At 36.3% G+C, this 20,504-nt stretch overlaps 1 protein-coding gene across 5 annotated transcripts in view; it reads right to left on the reverse strand.

The window, feature by feature from the left end:
• Positions 1-4,259: 4,259 nt before the first annotated feature.
• Positions 4,260-20,504, reverse strand: part of LOC121861204 (phospholipase D1-like) — a 38,928-nt gene continuing 22,683 nt past the window's right edge. For 4 of the 5 annotated variants that reach the window (XM_042358822.1, XM_042358819.1, XM_042358818.1 and 1 more), the window contains 11 exons: positions 19,782-20,450; positions 19,092-19,166; positions 18,543-18,724; positions 18,025-18,152; positions 16,976-17,077; positions 16,168-16,376; positions 15,820-15,945; positions 13,601-13,841; positions 10,452-10,661; positions 9,200-9,322; positions 4,260-6,858 (listed from right to left, as the gene is read on the reverse strand). In XM_042358822.1, the coding sequence (XP_042214756.1) occupies positions 6,757-6,858; positions 9,200-9,322; positions 10,452-10,661; positions 13,601-13,841; positions 15,820-15,945; positions 16,168-16,376; positions 16,976-17,077; positions 18,025-18,152; positions 18,543-18,724; positions 19,092-19,166; positions 19,782-20,450 (2,167 nt within the window). In that variant the 3' untranslated portion in view covers positions 4,260-6,756. The remainder of the gene's footprint in view (positions 6,859-9,199; positions 9,323-10,451; positions 10,662-13,600; positions 13,842-15,819; positions 15,946-16,167; positions 16,377-16,975; positions 17,078-18,024; positions 18,153-18,542; positions 18,725-19,091; positions 19,167-19,781; positions 20,451-20,504) is intronic. The other variant, XM_042358820.1, reaches the window with a different exon arrangement.

The following is a 20,504-nucleotide window of genomic DNA, read 5'->3' on the forward strand; positions in this document are numbered from 1 at the left end:
CACTGCAGACTAAGAGAGATCTGAATATCAGTAACGGTATTCACATCTAATTCAGTGTCTGTAATAATTTCCAAACTTGATAAGAACATCTGTAGTATAATTAATTATCACTACCGTACTCAATGATTCATCCCTAAGAAACAGTTAATTATCACCAAGAAACTTCCAAGATGGTGCAGATGCGTGTAACCATGACACCACTTTCCATCCATCAACAATAACCTTCCCAGCTAAAAATAATACTTATGTACAGTATTTAAAAAGTATAGTTAAATTGTATACAATCTCAATGTAAGAGTTATTTACATAGCTGCATATTACTATATATCATGACATGTACTTACCAGAAATGAACAAAGTATTTTTAAGAAATACCCATATAAGATTATTTCTGCAATTAAAAATAGTTGTGATAGATTGTAAGTTAATTTTTTACAATGCTCATTTTAATTTTACAGTGGAAGTGGTTGTCATGCCTCAACACACACTGCACCACCTCAAACACTACCCAGCAGAGGTACACACGAGTCCTATCACACCTGAAAAACACTCAAATACTCGGGCACCTTTCATTACATTTCTACGATTATGCATACATGTAAAACTTACTAATGGAAGACTAACAAGTACTGTATAAAAGTCATGGAGATTGTAGTGTAGTACTACATAACAATTGTAATCTCTTAAATCAGTATTCTATTAGTGGCAACATATCCCCATCTGTACTATATTCCACATTCTTCAACAAACAACTTACTGTACAGATTTAAAAAAAAGTAAAACAGTTGCCTAAATATAAACTGTCCCCCACAACAGCATGAAGTGATTTTTTTACAGAGTATAATGAAGCAATGTTGGTTCAGTCAATAAGTGCTACAACAAGTCACTCTTCCCCATTTATGTACAGCACAAGAAATCAAGAGTCCTGTACTACTGTGTTAATCACTAACAAACACCAGGATCAAACATAACAATTTATCTATATTTTCTAAGCACAACCTGAGCCCAAACCTCGCCTCTCCCCCAGGAAGAGACTTTAATGTTAAAATAAACTTGTTCTATCTACTTTTGACAGAAAACTTGCACCCTGGTAGTCATCTGGCTCTTGGAACACCATATACAATTGATATCTCCATTAGCTGTAACAATTGGTGCTGAGCACTTCCGGGAATGAGAGATTTCCGGGTAACGAGACGACTCTCTCAAAGCCAGAAAAAATCCCTCATCCCCAGAATTTTCTGGGTAAAGGAAATTTATTCACGGAAGTTCCAGAAATTTCCATTTCATCATTTCTCAAATCTGGAAAAACGTCCCACATCCCCGGAATTTTTGGGGAACCGGGAAAATTTTCTCAGAATTTCTGGAAAGTGCACCTGATTTTCATCTCGCAAACCCGGAAGAAAACTCACCCATCCTCGGAATTTTCTGGGCATAAGGAAAATTTTCTCTAAACTTTCTGGAAAATGTGCCCCTCGGAAGATCATTCCCAACGCCAGAAATTTCCGGAAAATTACGGCTTTGGGAACGATCTTCCGAGAAAATTTCAATTCCGGCTATAGGAGAGTTCCGGGTTTGAGGGATTCCGGCTAATGGAGATATTACTGTACCAGTAAATACAATATAACTAAATAAACACAAGGATGAACATCATTCCTCACTGAAAAGAGTATAAATGCACAGAAGCCAGATGTCAGTAATATTCACACTTATAACAGCTACTACTATATTAAAACCTGATAACAAAAGAATGCATCATCAAACTGAAACACCTCCAGCCTGAACCAATGACTACCAAGATGTCTGCCACAGGTCACTGCCTCATCACAACCTACAGTCTGGAGATATTTCTAATACATGAACATTGGCAGAAAATGTGAATTACTGTATACTGGAAGAATCAACCTAAGCAAACTCCGCTCTAGAACCCAATCCATAACATTAGCTGAATGAACCACCGAGGAATGAGTAAACCTGAGTTATATACAAGTTACAAATGGCAACAAAATGAAATATTAAAAGAGGGCACTAAAATAGAGCATAAATGATACAACACCATAAAACACATTGACCCCTTCACTCCGGGCACACCACTTTTGATATTTTATTTGGCCAATATTACCAGGTTTTATTCATCAGAGAGAGGACCCCGTACACAAGGGGTTAAACACAGCAGGAAAGCAGGGGAGGGGATTCTGTTCTTAGCATCAAGTCCCACATACAGGAAAGATTAAACAGAATTCCATAAGTGATCAGAAGGGAAGGGAGAGACTAAGGACAGAGGAAGGATAATGTAAGCAAGTCATGAAAAGGAGATACAATAGAGCCTGAGATAAAACTTAAAAAAATATATATATATATTCAAAAGTCAAAGGAAAACATTTCACTCCTGTTGATGAGGATTTTGCGTTAAACAATATGACACAATGGACAAGGGATTTTAACAACCCTACCGAGACATAAGGAGTTGTGGCGTTCATTTTGATATTTACCGGACCCCCCCTTAAAGATACTTTTGGAATGTGTGTGTGTACGTATATAAGCCTTTACGTTTGTGATAGAAAATGTCCTTAACCCCCTGAATATGATGACTTAACCACCTGCTTAAAATGGTATCTTATTAAAGGGAATAGGTCATGGTACTCAAGAGTGATTAAGTCAATGTACTCAAAAGATTAAGTCAGGATTTAGTCACTGTATGGGCACCGCACACAAGAGGTTAAAATACCTACTGTACATACGAGGAGAAAAAAATCACTAAAAACAAAATGTCATGAAGTTGTCAATAAGAGGCCCATGTGTGTAAAATTAAAAGTACAATTTACATCATTAACTTATATAAGCACATTGATTAATCTGACAGTGCTTAACAAACAGTAGAGCATAAACTTTGGGAGGCAGACTGGCCTTTACATGACAATGGAAACTTAAATAATAAACAGACACACAAAAGCTGCAGTAATGTTTGATCGTGATACAGTCTATTAACTCACAAGACATCACCAAGCATATATCTTATTTCCTCACAAGACATTACTGAACATATGCCTTATTTCATCACACAAAACATCACTGAGCATATGTCTATCTCTTCAAAAGACATCACAGAGCATGTCTTATTTCTTCACACAAGACATCACCGAGCATATGCCTTATTTCTTCACACAACAGCTCACAAGACATCACTGAGTATATTTTTTTTTCCTCACACAACAGCTCACAAGAGATCACTGAGCATATGACTGAGCATCTTTAATATTCACAGGAAGACATTGTGATCTGGGATAAGACGGTTCGTAACAGAGTATCTCTGGCTCGTAGTAAATATGCAGAATGATAAAGACTTATAAAATATATTTGGCTCGACATTTACAGAAAAGCTACACCAAAAGATATGATTTCACTGTAAGTTTTGGCTAAGTTAAAGCTCCCGTCTCATTCTATAGTCTGATGCAAGTTGTTGAATTCTATAAAGGTGTTGGACTGTGTGTGTCTGTCTGTTGATATTTCTGCATCTGCTTCTTACTCCCCCCAAACTGTAGTAATAGGAAGTTGGTAGCAGGGATACACAAAAGAATGAGTACAGATTATGGGATTATAATGTTGTTTTATGTGGGTATATCATGTACTGTTTGTGGCACAATTGTTCCAATATCCTATAGAGTACAGTACTTTATCATGGTGTTCTTCCTCCTCCTCCTCCCATCTAATGTTGACAGTGGACCGTGGGTGAACCAGATTGTTCTTGTTGTTCTATCTACTGTACATCATGTGGCCAAAATTCATGACTGATACTAACATTTTTATCTTGGTTTTACCTAACAACTGCCTCACACATGTATGAGTACAGGTACACATTAATGTATTATGTACAGGTACAGCGATTTCTGTGAAGCGACAGTCACCCATACTGGAAGGTTTTACCTAATGTTGTGAGAGTTGGTGTGAAATACGTATCATTTTTGTGTGTAGACATATGAGGAACATAACATGATACCACATATTTGTGGTTAAAGTTCACATGCAACATACACCTAGTCTTGGTCTCGTGTCACAACATAACATACAAATTCATTTAAGGGGTGATATCAGGGTTACAAAGCTGGCATGATTATATATATATATATATATATATATATATATATATATATATATATATATATATATATATATATATATATATATATATATATATATATATATATATATATATATATATATATATATATATATATATATATATATATATATATATATATGTGTGTGTGTGTGTGTGTGTGTGTGTGTGTGTTCAAAGGAGATACATGTCATGCACCAATGAGTTAAATAATAAGCAATATACCAACTTAGAGTTATTGAATTTTTGTACATGTTTAAAGGTTGGACTCATGGTTGGCATGACTGATCTTTGGGCTTACAGACACACTATAAATATCCTCATTGCACACACACATTTACAAACACATACATACTTTGAACCACTAATGTCACCCCTTTACTAAGTACTTCCATCCAGTACATATGTCAAAAGTGAAATTGAACAGATCATAAAAGAATTAATCACAACTGAATCCAAGTATATTATCTACACTAGGAGTAACTTATTCTTCACAAGTAAAATAAAAATCTATAATGTTTTCGTCACTGTCACCAATCAACATCATATATCCTTCAACAACTTAAAATAATATCAACATAAGATATGAAGATCCATTTCCCAAGCTACAGAAATGGTCATGAAGTGCAAGACAATAATCACCAGGAAGTGCCTTGACTTTTGGGGGGCATCCACTCCTAACAACCAAGACACCAATCATTTTTTCTCTATGGAACAAAAACATAAATGCATTACAAACTAAAATACTAACCCAGGATATCAATAGCAAGGTAAAGTAACTAGCATGTGTAACAATAACATACATAAACACATTAATAATTATCTGGCATAAGGTAATAAATAAGAGGAAATGTATGAGACACAATGATCCCCCCTCTCTGATGAGTAGCTGAGGTCCCTATACTGTGGTAATAGAGAGAGGAAGGAGTTCTAAGGGGTCACTGAGAGGGCCAACAAAAGAATAAGATAATGAGAGAGAAGAGAAAGAGAATGATGGTGTAGGAAGAACTCAAGGATAAATAACAAGATAACAAATTAAGAGAATATCACTAACGAAAAAGCATAACTAGGAAAAATGACAAATTACCGATAACTGAAGACTGATGAGTGACGATAACTACTAAATCAAGTCACAAAGAATCGTATTAACTACTGTACATCAACTGGACTAAATGAATCAATTTATAAACAAGTGTCAAATTATCTCCTGTAAACATCCATTCAAGACTTCTATATAAATGAATCATCGTGATGAAGTTGATTAGTTCAAAATACCGTAACACGTCACAGTCAATTAATTCAATAACAATGTATAGTTTCTAGTGGCATCTTACTATATAAATAAAAAAAAATATCAATGTATAGTAGTTGTGAGATAAAAAAAAGAGAGAAATTTTGAGTAAATTCGCCAATATGTCACCAACGGATGTTTCCTTACGTTACCACGCCAGAGATGGATAAGTACAAAGCTACCTTGTTTGATGTTTATGTCTATCACAAATAATGCCCTTAAGATTAAGTCATGGTTCTGGACATGATAAATATTGCACACTGTATCTATATATATAACAATACTATACAATAAACAATTATCTTCTTTTTGCCCATTAATAAACTATATCTCCTAAAAATATGCAGGAACAAGAATTACTTTAAGTTTGGCTTTCTTGCACAATATCTACAAACAATTATATATAAAAAAACATGTAATAATTCATCTACCAAAAGAAAGGCAAGCAGCAGTACCAGCAGATGACTTGACCTACAGTTCCTCTAGTACTTAATGTGAGTAGGATGACCTACTTGCATCTTGGCCACTAGTGCTGCCTAAATGTGGATGGATCTTTGGGGGTTCGGGGATATCGGATTATACTCGTAACTTCAGATCAAACCCGGTTTTCCCGAGTATCAACGGCCACACAACCAGAAAGTGAAAGATGTCGAGCTAGAGCCGCCACCAACTGTACCTCCATCGGTGATATGCTACGTTACTGTACATCCCGAGAACAAACAGCAGCGGACACAGTCACACACGTCGTACTCGAGTTCCAATAGTGACAGGTAATTCCTAGACATTCACATATTACAATTGTTAAATTATTCCTCTGCCAACAACATATTAAAAGACTTCATATTCACTATAGAGTCACTCTCTTTTATGTACTGTACTGGATGTTATCTGGGAAATGGCTGGACGTTTCAGGTTCTTAATAAACCTGGACACTACAGTTTCTTAAATACACTGGGAATACCTCTGTTACTTTCTCTCCTTTATGATTCATTGGTCAATTTACTTTATCTACTAAAAGTCCTACTTGACAAAACCACTTTCAACTGTATCAAGTCACCTAAATCACAAAAACTCACTGGAGGAATTTTATTTGTCATGTTGATTAAAAAAAAGTATTTAGTAGAAAAGAGGAAGCCAAAGATTTCAATACCTTTGAAATTGGAATTGACTAGCACCATAAAAATACTTTACACATCCAATTTCACTACATTTAAAAAATACTTTCATTTCATTTAAAAATACTTGTTTCATATAAAAACCTTTTACTGGTACTATTTAAAAATACTTGTCTGTCACTCTAGTTCCTGCTTGGTATAAAATAAGGACGGCTGTTTCAACACCCTCATGGGTTCTATGTCCAAGTTTCCGTAGGGAGCAAAGATTCCTTGTTCCACCCACCGGGCTTAAGGACCTCGTCTTTCAGAAAGTCGAGTGGGAATTGAACCAAGTGCCCCTGTGTGAGAAGAAAAAAAAGAGAGAAATTTGTTATGCAGTATATCAGAGATAAATACCTAAATATTCTTCTTATCAGTCTTGTTTACTTTTAAGCTCTTGAGTGTAATACCTTAACCCCTTGAGAACAATGCAAATTTCCTGAGTACAGTACAATAAAGTTGCCTAATGAGTACAAAGTCTTAAGCCATCCCAAACTGATAGAAAATAGCACACCAAGTCAGGTACCAAGATGACAACCCCTTGAGGTAGTGTCTTAACCCTGACTTATTCCTGTGAGTAATATAACACTTGTTTTGTACTTATGTTTTCCTCAGTCATCCCATTAGGTGTCTCGTTTTCTCTTGACACCCTATAATCACTGTGAAGGTTAAAATCTTCTTAAGTTTGGGATATATGTTTTGTTTTTCTGATTTGTGATGTTTTAGTAACTGATATGATTAAAGAACATTAATACAGTGGTCCCTCGGTTAACGAAAGGTTCGATTAACGAAATTTCGGTTAACGAATTAGCTCCCATAAGGATTTTCAGTTCGATTAACGAAATCCTTATGACAAACACGTTTTGTTGTGCGCATCCGCTGATCGGCTAGTCCGCCAATACAGTAATCGGTTCTATGTTTACATTCGTTTCCAGTAGAGTAAATATCAAGGAGGTTGTGCTCTTTAATATTTTTGCATTTTTTATATTAAAATTATTAGTCATTTTAAAATTTATTAAACATATTGATAATATATGCAGTACAGGGAAGTAGTTTTTTGTGCGCCCATCAACCGCTTGACTTACCCGCCAAAGCGTCTCTGTTTAACTTTGTTTACAGTGGAGGAAACATCGTGTTCGTTGGTCTCTTGAATATTGAATACAGAGTATTTTTATGTTTTTACATTAAAATTATTGGTCATTCTGAAATTTAGTTAACATATTGATATATACAGTATAGTGCAGTGCAGTGTTGATTTACATAAAATAATCTTTAATTACAGCTGGTGAACTTAAAGTTTTATTGGTGAAATTACTGCATCAAGAATGGGTGAGAAAGATGATTCCCCTCAGTGTTCTTCTCCAAAAAGGAGAGGATTTTCATGTTAGAGAATCTGTCAGTCCAGAGGTTCCTGACATATTATGGAAGGTGACTCGCCTTCCAAGAAGCATTAAAATGCTTCTCTTCTCCCTTCTCCTCCAACCCCACTTCTAATTCCCATCATCATCATCAACCAGCAACATTCTACATACACACCCCAAAGTAAGTGTACTGTACTGCATTTTGTTTATACTTTGTATGTACTTTTCTGTGAGTTGGAACCAATTACCCAATATTCCAATTAAATAATAGATTCGGTTAACGAACGACTCTGTGGAACGAATTGTGTTCGTTAACCGAGGGATCACTGAATATGATTTTGTGAAACAGTTTTTAATGTGAGAATATTGCAGTGGTTTAAATGAAAAATGTAAACAAAATGTGGATAGGTTAGTGATATCGTATTAGAACATGGAGAATAAGCTCTCTTTCTCTCTCCCTGGGTATTATTGGTGAAGGACATGGTATTTTGTATCTCTAAAAACCCACAGGTTGTAAGGGTAATCCAGTGTTTTCTGGAAGTCATAAGAAATTGTAATCTATTTGTGAAACATATTTGTAAAGTAGAGAGAGAGCATATTGTTGGATTAAGATATAAGACTGATATTAATGTAAACTTTGTGGAAGCTATCAGCAAGTGTGAAGCCATTATGGTTTAATATACTTTTTATGTAAATGTTCTATTTCCCCATCCTGATTATATTTGTTACACCATAAGAGAAACTGTGACACACTGTACTACTGTACTCGGGTTCAATTCGTCGCATTCTGGGTTTCCTCTAAGTTTGATATCCTGTTGGTAAATTTGGAGGATTAACAAAGAGCCGGTTTCACTCAGTATGCTGGGGATGGGTATATAAATAAATAAACACTGGCATAGATATATAAAGACAATAATATATACAAATAGATATATAAATAAATAGATAGATACCCGGTAGACCAGTAGATACGTACAACAAATAAGAAACTGCAGTTGTATTTTCTATCTTTGGGAAAGATGGTAGATGAGGACAATAGCTGTCAATAGCTTGCATAACAAAATACAAATGATCTTACAGCCCAGCTTGTGACAACACCAAATGAACATTTCAAACTCCTATAATATTTGAAGGCACCAAAAAATTATCAACAAAACTATATAATATGAACCACACCTTACTAACAGAACTGAAAAAATATCTGGCTATCTACAGCACATACAAAAATATACGTAAAGCAACACACAAAAAAGATGCCAATTTAACAAAAGAAGGTCACCTGAATTTCCTTTAGCCTTGCTTGTGCTTCTGTTGGGTTGACCTCAGCAAGAGTTGTAGCACTTCTTAACTTATCCACATCCTCAAATGTCTTTGCACTATTGCATGGATAGCAGGAAAACACCTGTACATAAAAGAGATATTAATCATACCATAAACAAGACAGATATCAGTGACACAATTTCAGAATAATTTTCCTCATATTAAATTCATGAGGACTCTTATCACTAATATTTCCTTCATGTCATAAAAGTTCAAAGATCTGGCACTCGGCTAATACTGCATCCTCAATCACTCCACTCGACAGCATCAAAAATTTACAATCTATCGCTTTAAACCTTCAACACTAAACAAATTCTTCGCGCATTAATGAGGTTTTCCTTTCACTCTTGCTAAATCTTTTTCACTAAAGTACAGCTCCTCCACGACTTACGACCTGCCTCAGTTTTACCAAAGTTTTGTCAAATTACGTATTATCGAGTCCCAATGTCAGTAAACAGACAAAATTTTTGCTTGTAATTCACTTTAAAATGGCTGGCAAGCTTAAAAGTGGGAGTTTTGTGGTGCTGAGAAAAAAAAAAGAGACACCCATTTTAGATTTTCTATGTATTATTTAAGCATTTTCGACTTACGACCATTTCGACTTATGACCTGGATTTGGATCCCTAACCCCGTCGTAAGTCGGGGAGGAGCTGTACTCAATGGCATGAGATAAATAGACAACAAAGTACTGTATTCCATAACTAATTACCATTCAGGTATCTCTAATTTAAGAAACCACAGTATGAAACAAATATACCTGCAAGTGTAGAGAGAGTTAACGAGGGAAGTATTGCAGCTTATTCTGTGAGTACTCAGTAAAATCTTGGCTAAGTATGTGAAAAAAATATTGAAATTGATTTTACAAAGGGGACATGAAATTAGAAGAACAGAATGAGGAATGTAGGAGTCCGAGAGAATCAACTGTGGCACAAGTTTACTGTCAAGAAAAGGTTGGTGTGATGACAGGACATGACTCAACCAGGTGATAGTATGTGGCATGATCAACACCATCAGGTAAGCAACACAGAGAGAACAGTAATCTCTCAGGTGGACCAAAAATACAGGTAAAGTAAGTGTGTTTTACTATCAAACACAAGCATGAGACTGTGAGGTGAGTAACACGTGTTAAGTCTCAATGAATAACTACATGATTTAACTGGTCAACATTATAAAAATATTAGACTTGAGAGCATAAAAATAAAGTGTCTTACCTCCTCATAAATTAATGCGTTTTTGCTGGCAATTGACTGCCAGATGTCTATGAAGAATGTGTCTGAGATGGGGTCAGAGACATCAATGGAAGGCGTTTCACTGTCTACAACACCAAGATGTTCACTGAACAAATATTTCCTCATACTGCCAGCAAACATGCCAGCATCATAGTGGTTTCCGTTCATGACTCCGTCCTCAAACTCCTGATCCTACAACAAACATTACTCATCAGTATATATATCTTTCATATGACTGATGTGTAGCAGCAAATTTGTATCCCTAATATTGTAGCAGAGTTGAATCTTGAGTGTTTAGTAACAGGTAAAATACAGTAACCAGATACAAGAACAAGTAACATGTAAGACAACTACTGTACAGCATTATGCAGCCAAACACACAATATGCAATACAAAATGTGCATCAAATACCTTCAAAACTACAAAACCTTACTGTTCAGTTAAGAGGCTAAAGTTAAAGATCCACATTACTGTACTAGTACTTTTCCTTGTTTTGAGGTATCATTATTACCATCAAGTATTTCAAGACTTTTTGGCAGAGACTAAGAGCATCATCACACTCCCTATAATCAGCACCACAGGTTATTACACTTGATATACTGTATTACACTTTTCCCACTACAGTGCCCCCTGTACTGTACCGTACACTGCAGGTGGCTAGGACCAACACACTCCCTATAATCACAATCACTGATTCACTCTTATTATTCTTGGTCAATATACTGTATATATAATGGTAAAGCACAAATCATCTTTTTTTTTACGGGGATTAGCCCACCCGGGCACAGGTCACTGACCCACATCGGGACCTGGGGGGCGAAAATGTAGTAGTAGTAATAATAATAATGATGATAATAATAATAAATACAATTTATAATAAAAATTACAAAATTTAAAATAAAATAATAATTATAACAACAACACTGTAAAATACTACTACTAATAATAATAGTACAGGTTGTACCTCTCTAGTCTGGCATTCTGTGGTCCAGAAACTCCCGTGGTCAGGAACGATTTTAGTTTGCCCAATAGGTAGATAGACAGCTATTTTTTTTTTTTTTACTTATCTGAATTATAATTATTACTGGAGTATTATATTTTCGCCCCTCAGGCTCCAATGTGGGTCAGTGACCTGTGCCCGGGTGGGCTAATCCCAGTAAAAAACAACAACAACAAAGCCGCGGGAAATTAATGAACAGTAAATAAGTGTTGCCTTCATATTCTTATGTAGAGTAATGACGATATGTTTTCACATGTGCGCACTTACATACGCGATCTCACTTTTTATCTTTAGCAGTAATGGTTAGCTACTTATATTGTTCTATTTATTAACATTAAATAACATTACTTCAAACAACCATATTAATTTTTACATTAATTTTACTACAGCTACAACCAGGGTCTCATTTTCTTGTTTTATATGTAGAACCAATCAGTCACTGGTTTTGTAATCAAAGAAAACAATGCTGTCTCATTTCCTCGAGTGTTTTAATATTCTACGTTTTATTAATGAATTGTATTGCTCATTTTGCACACATAAACATTAATTCAATAAAAAAGACATTCAGTAATAAACAATAATGAATCTCTTGTACATAAGAGAAATGACGCTGTTTACACGATTGTGCACGCCTAAACATTGGCGGACCGCTCAAACCCGTCGAAATTTGAGTTTCCGCCGTCAAAATTTTAAATTATGTAGTTTTCTTTTTTGTATGTCCAAATAAAAAAACGTTGAATTAAAAACTCGCGAAATTTGAGAAGCTACTATACGACATTTAACCCTTCAATATGTCTTCAAAGAGACCACGAAGCAGTGAAAACAGTGCTAACGTAAGCGCAAGTCACTATCTGTCCAGGAAAAGGGTGAATTTCCATGGTCCGTGAGGTTTCCGGACTAGAGGCACAACCTGTAATAGATAACCGCAAAGAAATACTAAAATGAAAAAAAGATCAAAAGTGAGAAACAATATTACTGTATGTATGTTGTGTTGTCAATAGTAAGAGAAACAATTGAGACCCTGCAATTGTGTGTAAATGAGGCAGAAAGACAGTTCAGCAACCTGGGACTTGGTCACAATTTTCGTGATGCCATATGGCAGCAGGGTCTATCATAAAAAAATATTTTATGCTTTCAATATCTAACCAGGTGGTAGTAACTCCCTGTTTGGTAGCTGCCGACTACCTCAAGAGGAAGAAAGTTGAGAATTAACACAAAGTTGAAATTTTTGTTAACAATACAAACACAGTAGTGTAGAGACAACAAGAAAACTGCCAGAGTTTACAAAAAGCCAAGCAAAGTGCTGAAGCTTATTGGCTGTCACAACTAACTATGCATTACTGTAGCCTCTACTTATTCATAATTAAACACAGTAAGAAGAGATATAAAATCAGAACAAATCACAGAAATTTATCATCAGAACTTGAGAACAAAACCAACAAATCATTTTAAAATCTGATATAATGATCAAACAATGCCTAAAAAGAAGCCCACAACAATTCAACATGTCTAAGCTGGGTACAGTACTTTTGCTTATCCTGTTGACAACTTAGCTAGGATGGACAGATAGATGAGCAAGTGCCTCCCACAGACCCTGCACACAGTGGGGCATAAAAAGATTTAAAATACATTGTATATTAAGACCAGAAAGAATATGAAGAAAAATAAACTGAACTGCTTCAAATGAAATTTGAATAAATATGATTTCAATAATACAGTAAAAAAAGAAAAGAAAAAGACCCCTACTCTCATAACCATCATCAATGTTTTACAGCCATTTTCCAAGCTTGATGACAGCTCTCCATGGAGTGCTGTCTCTTGCAGCCTTTCTCACCAGGTTCTCAACTTTAAATGTTATTTCTTACATGTTATTGAGACATTAAATTTTTTTTACGATAAGCAATTCTAATTTACAAAACACTAACATCAAAACTTGTTGACACAAAAACATGGCTATTATACAGTGGTGTTCCGACTATTAGCTCATATAGTGAACATAAACAAATAAATAAGATTCAACATAATACTGAACTGAGAGGTCTCCACAGAGGACACAGGTTCTATGTAAAGTACAGTATGGTATCCAATCCTTCATCTCTCAAACAGTATATGTGAAAGTACAGTTCTTTACCTTAATGACGAGACACACTTCTGAATCCCTGTTTCCATTAAGACTGCGGTCGTTGATGTTCGCCGAACCAGCGATGACATATCGGTCGTCCACGATCATAAGCTTGGAGTGGATATATACAAGTTCAGACACTGGACGGTCTCCAAGGTTCTCGTGTGTACGCAAGGAACAGAAAGACACGTATCGCTGCCACTCTGTGACGCCACGTTCTTCCAGGCAATGAATCACACTTGATTTCCCGCTGTCAGGAGTACCATAGTAAATTATCCGTCATACAAGATGACCAAGACATTCAATAACATTAATAAATTTAAGTGTACAGTACTGTACTGTACTTGTGAACACCAAACTCGGTCAAAATTGCCATAACCACAACTTTGGTACCAGAACATGAAAATAATTTTGGGTGTTAGATTTCCTCAATAAAAGTAAGCTGTTTAATTACCTCAGTTCAAGTACAGGTTGACAACCCTTTATCCGAAATTCCGAACTCTGAAAACCGAAAGTTCTTTTGTGGAGGATTTTTTTTTTATTAAACAGGCCTTATCCCACCCAGGCATAGATCACTGACCCACATTGGGGCCTGGGGGTCGAAAATGTAATAGTAACACTAATTATAATAATAATAATAATAATTATTCATAGTAAATAAAATTTTTAATTAAAAAATACACCAAAATAAAATAATAATGATAATAATAATAACAATAATACTGTATTAATAAAATAATAATAATAATAATAATAATAATAATAATAAAGAAATACATGAATGAAAAAAAGATAAAAAGTGAGAAACACGACCAAGACCAATAAATTATTATTATTATTATTATTATTATTATTATTATTATTATTATTATAATAATTATTATTATATTTTCGCCCCCGAGGCCCCAATGTGGGTCAGTGACTTGTGCCCGGGTGGGCTAAAAAAATAAAAAAATAACCATTCTGAAAACCGAAAAATTCCGAAATCCGAAATGCCTCTGGCCCCAAGGATTTTGGATAAGGGATTGTCAACCTGTACAGGCATAACCCGATAACCGACGCATATAGGGACCATGTAAAGTCGTCGGTTAGTGAATCAACAGTTATCAAAGCAATTAATCCCATAAGAATATAACAAATTCAGGGGGTTAGGGACTGGCCACCCCCAAAAAACTCAACTCCCACCTACCCTTGATATATCTCTGTCGTGCACACTGCCATGCAAGAAAATAAAGCAGATATATAAAGCCAGAGTAATAAGCATTAAATAAGGAATGTAAAGCACGAAATTAGACTGTTATTTACCTGCATTGTGGATGGTAGAGACAGTCTAGGGTGGCAAGTTCAAGCCTCTACCAATCTTTGTTGGTCCATCACCACTCTCATATTACACCTTATCACATCACATCAAGCCAGCATAAGACAAACTATTACAGGGGCATTTAGGCATGTTTGCATAACACACAAATTCGGAAATAAAAAAAAAATACGAAGTCGGAGAATGGTAAGCGTAAACAAGAGTCAGAGGCAGTGCGCAGAACCCTCTCGTGGCAGGAATTTGCACCACTCCACCGCCCGCCAAATTCAAAACAGCTCTGATGCTCCTCTCTCGATCGAGGATCTCTGGGGTATCAAAAAAACTTGCGCGGTATTTCCCCTATATGTAATCATAGGTTATGCGATTTTTCGGTTATTGGGACGTCGGTTATCACGGTATACCTGTACAGTAATGTGTACCAGTGATGATGCCTTGTTCATATTTAAATAAAAGATTCGTTGAAAAAATGGTCTTCAATAAAATATATTTCCCTAAAACCACAAAGGAGAAATATATTATTGGTCTACCTAAATTGGGAAACATTTAACACAGTAAGTAATATATCAACTAACTCTCCCCACTTTAAGTTTGTTTAGCTACTGTTACAATCTATGAGACTAGAGGCTGGTTGTTAAGTAAGGTTGTAGGACAGGTCATCACCGGTTCAGTATAAACTTAACCATGGCTTCATCGCCTCAAAAATAAAGATATTTTCATGTATATTTAATCAATACAACATAGTGTTCAATACACCAGTGACTAGTTGTCCGGTAATGAAATGTCCGCCCACCATTACGTCACATCACCAAATTCAAGGTCATTTCTTTCTTTTCAACATCAAATAATACAGTATAACATGATGCTGAGCTGGGGTAAATGCTAAGGCAAAACTTGAATGTCATCACCTCACCGGCAAATGCTGACATAATTCCAGTACACAATGTATTGCATTGCAATGCCGCTGGACTTGCCAATCATCCCCTCAAAGGCCGGCAGGAGAGGCAGCATGATGTACACCCGGAACACTTCACCTTTTCTGTAAATGAACTTCACTTAACAACAGTAAAAATACTTCATGACACCTCAAGCTTACTAAGAAACAACTAACATAAGCCACAACTCAAAATTACTATATCACTTCTCTAAATGTAAACACAAGATCTACAAGATACAAAAATCCAGATAACTACAGGTACACTACACTACACTACACTATATACATAATTAGCCCAATACCACGAAGAATAATCTTACTTACTCGTGAGCCTGAACGATGCGATTCACAATTTCATGACCAATGCAGTTCATAACCTCCATATGTGCATTATCGTTGCTACAAGTAATGAAAAACTGGTTTTCAATGTATATGTAATGTTTGGCATTACTGATGAGATGAACATAAGCAGAAAAGATGCTGGATTCATCTTCATCGAGTCCTGCGCTCCATTTACCTACACTACGTACAACCTGAGGAAAGATAAGAGTAATATCTCCGTTAGCCGGAATCCCTCAAACCCAGAACTCTCCTACAGCCAAAATTGAAATTTTATAGGAAAATCGTCCCCAAAGCCAAAATTTTCCGGAAAATTCCAGCTTTAGGAATGATTTTCCGGAAAATTCAGAGAAAATACTCAATTATTAATTATCTACATATTTATCAACCAGTATGGTGATATAAAAGAGGTCAGGCTGAAGCAGAGGAGCAACAGCCCTTCACTTCAATGTGTACAGTATCATAATGCATCAAATATATCATCTCAAAGGAAATACAGGTAAACTAAATTCTCAGGTCGGAAGATCGGTAAAAATAGACAAATTATAAAAAAAATTACACTGTAGAGAGGTTCGCCTTACATATTTAGAGAAGTCGGTGTACTGAATAAGAATGAAATACCTAAAATTAATAGACCTTAATAAGCTGAGTTATTTATGATTGAAGATCAATCAGTAAATCTATATATAGTACTGTACAAGTAAGATGCTGGAAAAAATAACTTAAAAAATAAGGGTAAAGCAGCACACTGACACCTTCAGCTAATACTGAGGTGAGCTTATAACTCTCTTACCTGACATTTCACTTTGTGTTTAGGGTGAAGGTTAGAAGGCACAAAGTTCTTCTTGTCATATGACCTCGGCAATAGGTACGGGTAATTGGGATTCGGTTTAGCCTGGAACACAAAGGAAGAAACAGAACTGACCATAAAATATATACATGTAAATCCATACAAAATACAGGGTTACAAAAGTTCAAGTTACAGACCAACTTTCAGGAACGTGACCCTTCTGTAGCTTAAGAGACGCCTGTACTGTACCGTATAAACCATCACTTACGGTATGTGAGGAGGCAAACTTCTGTTAGCCGTCCAAGTCATCCACCAGTTAAGAGTTTGAACATAATCATCCTTCTCAGACAGTCTTGTGCTCTCAGGTTACACGTGAGTTCTACCCATATGGGAGGTATTCTATATAATACTTACAGAAGACTGAAGTAAAATAATAATATCTTGTTCATGAGTGCCTTATAACTGTTGGGTTGGCCTTGTATAAGTACTGTATGCAGTATTAAGAGAAAAGTTGTAAACAAGTTAAAAATGATAAGTGGGAAATATTATGAGTGATTATCGTTACTTACAGCTGCTCAAGATGTGAAGTTTTCTTCATCTTCTTTGATGATGCAGAGGGAATGAAGATCCTCTAACCCTCTCTCTCTCTCTGTCTTAAGCAGCATTTAAAGCAAAAATAGAATATTCAAAGCAGAGCAAAATTCAAACAAAGCAAAGCTGATCACCATTATGTCTCTCTTAAGAATAATTTGCAGAAGAAATATATATAAACTGTGTGCCTTACATTTATATAACAAACACCTACTGTAGAACATTGGTTTAAGGCTGACACTGGACACATTCTCCGACAAAAAACATCGGTAACAAGAGGAACAGATGACCTGTACATGTACCTACAGTGGCTATGATATAACCAGAGGCAGTACAGTATCAACATACACCACCAGGGAACTCTATTTGATATAATCACTAGTGGACAAATATCAAGAGTTAGGTTCAGGAAATTGGATAAATGAAGGTTAATCCATCTTTCTCTGCCTGTTTCACCATACCTTCTCAGTTTTTATGGCATTCCAGCGCTCAATGAAATGTCTTGCAGCATCACGAGCAGCTGGTCCCTCAACAAACAGACCAATGTCGTGCCATGGCATTCGTGGAGTTTGGTGGCGGTCTACACTATCTGAGAGAATTTAAGATTATTAAAATTTTGTGTTCATATTTCTCTCTATACATATACACTGAATACAAGATAAGGTCCCCCTTTGTACACTATAGTACAGAAAAACACACACAAGACAATGTCCCCTTGTAGATTCCACAGTCTCTTCACTTGAACCTTGCAACTGAGGCCTAGGATCAGTTTGTAGCAAGGCAGCTGATTGGCTGGCTGATGAACACCTGAAGAGTCACTACAATTCTTCAGTATTTAATCTACTGTATTTATATTCTGATATTTTAAGGGATAATAACTATTCTATGTTGATGTCTGATAATATTACAGCCTTAAATACTCACATCACAGTAATATGGTACAGTACAGTACTGAACCAATATTCAACCATAATCTTACCCTTGAAAGGCTCGTCCAAGTTATCTAGATCTTTACTGATCCAGTTGACGTAGTCCTTCCCAACCCAGAGGTGAGTAGAGGTGCTGTCCTCCATGGTGACCACATTGTGAGCCTGGGCCAGTGAGGAGCAGCTCTCCAGCCTGTTTCTGAAGTTCAGCTTGTGTTTGCGGCGCCTGTAGAACCTGATGTGGCACAAGGTTATGTGCCGGTCAATACACAACACTAAGAAACACATCATCATCATCAAGTGTGGATAATGACCATGTGAAGGGGTTAATAGTACACTACATACTATACTGTACTGTATTTCTATTTCCTGATGAAGCTTCTGAATATGAATTAACAATATCTCAAATTGTGTTTGAATATAAGAGTAACACTGACATTTACTATTAATAGAGTATAGGGTGGAGGATATGTGATCTCAAAAATATAAAGATACATACAGTACTTTAATTATAACATTATTCTACATTGTAACCTCTCCATTACTTAGAACTACTGTAGTAGAGTCAAAGACACCAACAGAGGAAGTACTGTAGAACAAACCTATTGCGCGAGATCTCCACGTTCTCTCTCTCATCAGAAGAGCTGTCTGAAATGTCAGAGTCCGAACTGTTTCTCCTGTGAATCAGAAGCGTGCAGAAAGATTCCACACTATTAGTATCTTCCATACATTCATATTTATTTCAAACGATCATGCAGGAGATAGATATTAAGTGAAGTGGTTCAGAACTCTAACACATACTGTACTCTTATGGATTATCTTAACGTGCATGAACTGTGTTAAGTCTATTTATTCTAACTATTTACTGAAGCTCATTACAGAAACTTCCCTCACAATAAAATTCCTTTAATAAACACTTAGCAGCTTCATGCAAGTTCACATTACAACGCCTTACACAGTGACAGTCTCATATACTAATGTTATGCTAAATATGTAAACTAACCAAGTGTAACACATCAACACTCTAAGCAAGTATTAACACAAAACACATCAACTGGTTAGCTTATGGGTGTGTGGATGCAACTTCAAGTGTCAACTATCTTTTATTTGAGAGCTAAGTTATGTATCCGATCATCATCAGTTAGACCATATTGTAGGACTCTGGATCATGGTTTAGGTAAGGAACTTGCACAAATTTTTTAAAGTTTTATGAAGTATGGCAGGTTAAGGGAAGTGAACTACTAAAACCAAAAAAGAAAAGTTAGCAAATTATTGTATTGAATCTAACTTACCGGTGTAACTGTGGGAGCTTATGGGCAGTCCAAGCCCGCACCTCTCGACCCTTCTCCTTTACCTCCTCCACCAGATCCATGCCCAGCCTCTTCACGTCCCTGATGCTCTTCCCCACCTTCCCTTCACGGTACTCGTCATCGCTGCTCACTTCGCCGGCGTTGGAACTTTCTTTTACCAATTTTGGGTCACGCTTAAAGAATCTGGTCCTGGCATGTGACCTCTTGGAGCAAGGTTGTAATGCTATTGTTTCAACAACCGAGGAAACTTGGACACTGTCTCCATTCTTTATGTTACTATCTGGATATTTGGCTTTAGTTTCATCGATGTTGAGTTTTGTTTCTCCTATCTCCCTGTGATCTACAGTGTCATCACCGGGGTCACACACCAATGGAGGATTTTCAACAATGTCTCTCTTGCGGGTTTCATCTCGTCTGGGAGGCGACTCTAACTCGTTTGGGTTTAAGTGAAGCGAACTAATGTCAGTACTGAACGTTGTGTCGGCGCACGTGGAGGCATCAAGGGAAGTTCTTCTGCTGCTGGGTGTAGACTGTGTCATTGTGTTCACCAGCACCTCATTTGTTCCCCGTACCAGATGCTGCAGCGCCCCCCCCAGGAACCCTTGAGGACTTTGAGACACATGTACCCCACCATGGCCAGTGTCTTCAAGCCTGTGAAGAGATGTTCAATCATAAATCATATACAACAGTGGTTGGTATAAGAAG

This window comes from Homarus americanus, unplaced genomic scaffold, assembly GCF_018991925.1.
Source record: "Homarus americanus isolate GMGI-L3 unplaced genomic scaffold, GMGI_Hamer_2.0 scaffold21314, whole genome shotgun sequence".
In the NCBI taxonomy this organism is placed as follows: domain Eukaryota; kingdom Metazoa; phylum Arthropoda; class Malacostraca; order Decapoda; family Nephropidae; genus Homarus; species Homarus americanus.